The following is a 4,631-nucleotide window of genomic DNA, read 5'->3' as shown; positions in this document are numbered from 1 at the left end:
GGCTTGGAGAGCCCCATATCTATCCTACAAAAGCGGTCTCTGCAGTACTTGTTGATCCCTCTGGCTATTGGGGAAGTTCTCAAGATGGCTGTTCACAGAGTGGGCGATAGTGGGGGCCCTAGTGGATCACTTCTCCTTTTCTTAACTGCTACCCAGATCGACATGTACCTTATCTTCTTAGAAACTGAACTTCTGTATCATGGTATCATGTCCCTGCCTGGCTTCTAGTTTCAGTTCATCTTCCCTGAGTCCCACATGCTCCTCCTTTATTTGGCCAAGCTGAGTCATCATTCCAAAATGTGCTTTAAGAGCAAATGCTAAGTATTTCCCTGGCCAAACTAAGGAAGTAAAGTTCTTGAACATAAATACAGAGAGCAGTTCACTGTGGCCCAAAGCCTTTATTAGTTGACATCAATACATTCTCTTGAGGATAGGGATATAGAAAAATCTCTGAACAGTAAAGCAGATACTGAGAAATTAGCCTCCTGGATTTAGCCTATACTTATATAGCGAGTGTTATAATATGGTGCGATATTATAAAATCCAGACCTTCAAAAAAAAAAATTCCGACATTCAAATTATCAGTACAACAATGAAAAGAAATTCACTTTGCAGTGAAAGACATTAAGCTGTTACATTTTCATCTGACAATTGTTTATAAATTATGAAATAAGGTGATGTTTTAGAAAACTAAAGACAATTGATTCCTACTGTAATTAAACTGTAAAACAAAAGTTACACTGACATTCTAGTGGTTACATACAAAAGAACCCAGGTTTTACCAAATCTTGCTATCACTTCTCTTCACAAATTTTATTCCTCTTCTCATACATTTTCCTAAACTCTTCACCAAGCATATCAACATCATCTTCTGTTTTAAATATTCCCTACAAGAAAAATATTTTGTAGATTACTTATGAATGTCACAATATTTCACAAAATGCTTTTGAGACTAACAAATACATATAAGAGGTAGTAAAATCATCCAAGATACTGCAATCTGTTCAACAGTACTTTAAATCAGTATTTGAAAAATTTATCAGCAAATATTCAATCTGGCAGCAAAGAATCTAGGTTTAGAGTTAAATTATTTAAATAAGCTCTTTGAAAATTTTCACTCTTCCATTTATTCTTCTCTTCCTCCACAGAATACAGCTAAAGATACTTTAAAACAAAATTAAGCATAATATTTACTTTGAAATCTGTAAGACTGAAAGACACTTAGTCACAGGGGGCCACTAGATAAAGGATATCAGATTTTCCAGGTCCTCCTCCTGCCTCCATAGCTGCTGTCCTCATAAAAAAAACTGAAGCCAAAACTTCCCCAAAATTTATAATCTATTTTATGATATTTATCAGTTAAATATGGATTTATTATTAATATGTCATTTTTATTCACAAATTTTATCTAGCCAATTAGATCATAAGGTCCTAGGGCCTGGCAATTATTACTCATCTATTTCTTTTTCTCCTTCCTTAGTGTTTTACACAAAGTATTCAAATTCATGATTTCTATATTTTAAATAATTTATTTGCATGGGTCTAAATGATTATGTGGCTATGAAAATCATTTTATTGATAGCAACAGTATATCTCAGATAAACACGAAAACTCACTATGTTCACTGTAATTCCAAACAATAGTGAGTTTTCTGCAAGATGAGAGAACATTTCTGAAAAAGTTTAATTCAAAAAATGAGTGCTGTCTTGCAATATGAGCAGTACAGCAGGCTGAGCGTCACGTGATCACAGATGCTTTGTCTCTCTTGCTACTTTGATATAAGTGCTTTGGATTACAAGCAGAACAAATTACTCTTACAAGTAAAACCACGGTTTTACCATACTTTTTAAAAGTGAGCCTACCTAGTACCTCATCATAACCTTCTAATGAAGAATATAACTCCTCATATTCAGTTCAGGCATGCACCACTCATTGGTGTTTCCACTTACAATATTTTCATGTAGCTATTATCTTTGGTGTACAAAGTATTACAGCTGTTGTAGGATAGCTTATTTTAAGATATATACTGAAAGGGGAGAAAAGAATCTGTGCAATATAAACGTAAAATCTCAATGTAACATACACCTCAATGTGTCAAGACTGACTTTATTTTACATATACTCAAATGAGCTCAGCAAGATTCCTAGACAAGATCCTACTTCTGCTCATAACAGAGCAATAAGTGTATGATGACTAACCCCCTAATACCCTAAGGTCACGTACTTCTCACTATTCAAGCTCACAAAGATTCACTTGAGATAAATTTTACTTACTTTAGGGAGATAGCCTAATAATTTTGTAGCATGTTCTTTGATAAGTTTTAGCCTTTCTTCTTCAATAACTGCATTGATACGCCCTTGTCTTTTCTGCTCCAACTGCCATTCTTCCAGTTCACGTTGCTGGAAATGCAAATCAAATTTTACTGACTGTTACAAAATACATTAACCTTTTCAGAAGTTTTAAAATAAAACTATTTTGCATTGAATTACAAAATAAAATTGATGATTTATGACATTAAGTTCAAAAGATACTAGTATGTGTATATATATTTTTATATATGCTATATGCATACACATCTATAGATCGCTTACTATTACTGCTTTAGTTGTAAGAACCATAGTTATGACTTAGTTTTCAAAGGTGCTGTATAGATACTATCTCCTTTAAATGCTAGAGTTAGATCACAATTGGTTTATATCTTCACCTCTGGAGACCTAACTTGCAAAGCACCTCAACATTTCAAACTATATCTATATTTCTATATGATACTGAATTCCAGATAAAAATTGCTAAGAGACTGTAGCCTAAACCTCACTCTTCTTTTAGCCTTCAAGATATTTTTAACTTGCAAATCTCTTTTAAACTCAACATACCTAAAATAAAAGTTTCTGTATCTTTTAATTTCAACTCAAAATGTACTATAAAAACATTTGTGTTCTTTAACTTTTTCATATTTGAGAACTTTGAATAGTTGTGACTGCTTCATTCTACCCTATATGAAAAAAGAATTATATAATTCTTATCTATTCCTCTTTTATAAAACTTTTCTTTAGGGCTGGCCAGATAGCTCAGCGGACTAAAGCACCTGCATAGGCAGGCACAGGGACCAGGGTTTGATCCCAGGCATGCCATGCCAGCCTCACCCCCAGGGCAAAATGAGATGGCGAATGAGACTGGGCCTGATGGCACGTGCCTGTAATCCCAGCACTTGAGAGGCTGAAAACAGGAGGATCACTATGAGTCCAATCTGTGTAGTGAGACCCTGTCGACCCTGTACTAAAAATACATTTAAAAAAATTGTTACTAACATTTTTATTACTTACATTTCTTTATCATATGCCTAAAAAATTCTACTTCTCATATTTAGAGCTCTTTATCTTTTCAAAGCACTTTTACATTTGGTTCTGAACACAACCTAGGCATATATTATATAAGTATTACTTTGGTTTTATCAGTGAAACATACATAGATAAAAATCAGTGTCCAAAGTCACAGATTTGGTTCCCTCTCCAACTCCTCAATCCAATTTCTAAATAGAAATCTTTGTCTTTGACCTCAAAATCAATACAGGAAAATAGAATTATGTACCCTCTTGAGGTCTAGTTTTTCTTCTACATACTCTTCCTCCAGAACATTATTAAAGATGAAATAAACAGTATTACTAATTGGTAACAGTGGTCCTTAGTGCTTCTCTCACCTTTCTAGAAGTAACTGTTCAACAAGCACTATCAGTTCTGTATCACTGACATCTCTCAGTTGGGTCCCTTGTACACATGCATGGGTTTCACCTCTCACCATTGCAATTTAATACCTTGCTATTTGTCTCCCTGCCTCTGGTCTAACTCCTCTACATTTGCTCTCAATGTTGCTACTTGAATCATCTTCCAATAAGCAGATCTTAGCATATAGGGTTCCTATTTTTTTGCGGCTCCCACTGAAGAAAGCATTCAGAAAATTTATGCTCTGTCATTTCTGTGTCATATCAACACATCCATACCTGTATAAGTATAATCACATGTATAACATATCTTTATAATTAAGTTTTATATCTGTCCTTAGAGAAGATCATAAATTCACAAATGACATGTGGACTTCGTTACATTCGCCTTTATGTTCTCAACACCAACCAGTGTTTAACACATAAAAGGCTTCAACAAGTAGATTTTAGATGATTTCATAAATGATTCATCAGAAATGTGTATGTCATGTGATTGATAAACAGATATCCATCATTGTCTGGTATGTAAAAGTTCTCAATGAGTGGATGAATGGACTAGCACGCTACTGTTCAATGATGACTCAAAAACACTATTCATACCTTGTCTGCAAGGAACTGGTTACGACGCTCTTCAATAAGTTTTTCCACGGCTCTTCTGTGTTCCAGCTGCTTCATTCTTTGTTTCTGAGCATTCATTAATTCTATCCGATCATCTTCAGCAAGTTTAGCTAGCATAGTTTTTCTAAAGATTTCCTCTTCTTCTTTTGCAGCCTGTTGTATTAGTTCTTTCAAGGCCATTTGCTCTTCAAAATCTTGCTTCATCTCATTTTGTTTTCTCAATTTCTCTTGTGCTTCTTCCTAAACAACATTATAGGTAAAAGTTAACTAGCAACCATTTCTCTGCAACAATTTT

At 34.3% G+C, this 4,631-nt stretch overlaps 1 protein-coding gene across 1 annotated transcript in view; it reads right to left on the bottom strand.

Annotated features, from left to right (window-relative positions):
• Window positions 1-401: 401 nt before the first annotated feature.
• The window catches only part of Mns1 (meiosis specific nuclear structural 1), a 57,097-nt gene continuing 52,867 nt past the window's right edge, over window positions 402-4,631 (bottom strand). The window contains exons 7-9 of the mRNA XM_023712662.1: window positions 4,319-4,576; window positions 2,274-2,399; window positions 402-887 (exon numbers count right to left, since the gene is read on the bottom strand). Coding sequence (XP_023568430.1) covers window positions 795-887; window positions 2,274-2,399; window positions 4,319-4,576 — 477 coding nt within the window. The 3' untranslated portion in view covers window positions 402-794. The remainder of the gene's footprint in view (window positions 888-2,273; window positions 2,400-4,318; window positions 4,577-4,631) is intronic.

This window comes from Octodon degus, unplaced genomic scaffold, assembly GCF_000260255.1.
Source record: "Octodon degus isolate 3935 unplaced genomic scaffold, OctDeg1.0 scaffold00026, whole genome shotgun sequence".
NCBI lineage: Eukaryota > Metazoa > Chordata > Mammalia > Rodentia > Octodontidae > Octodon > Octodon degus.
This window is presented reverse-complemented; position numbering and strand designations above follow the sequence as displayed.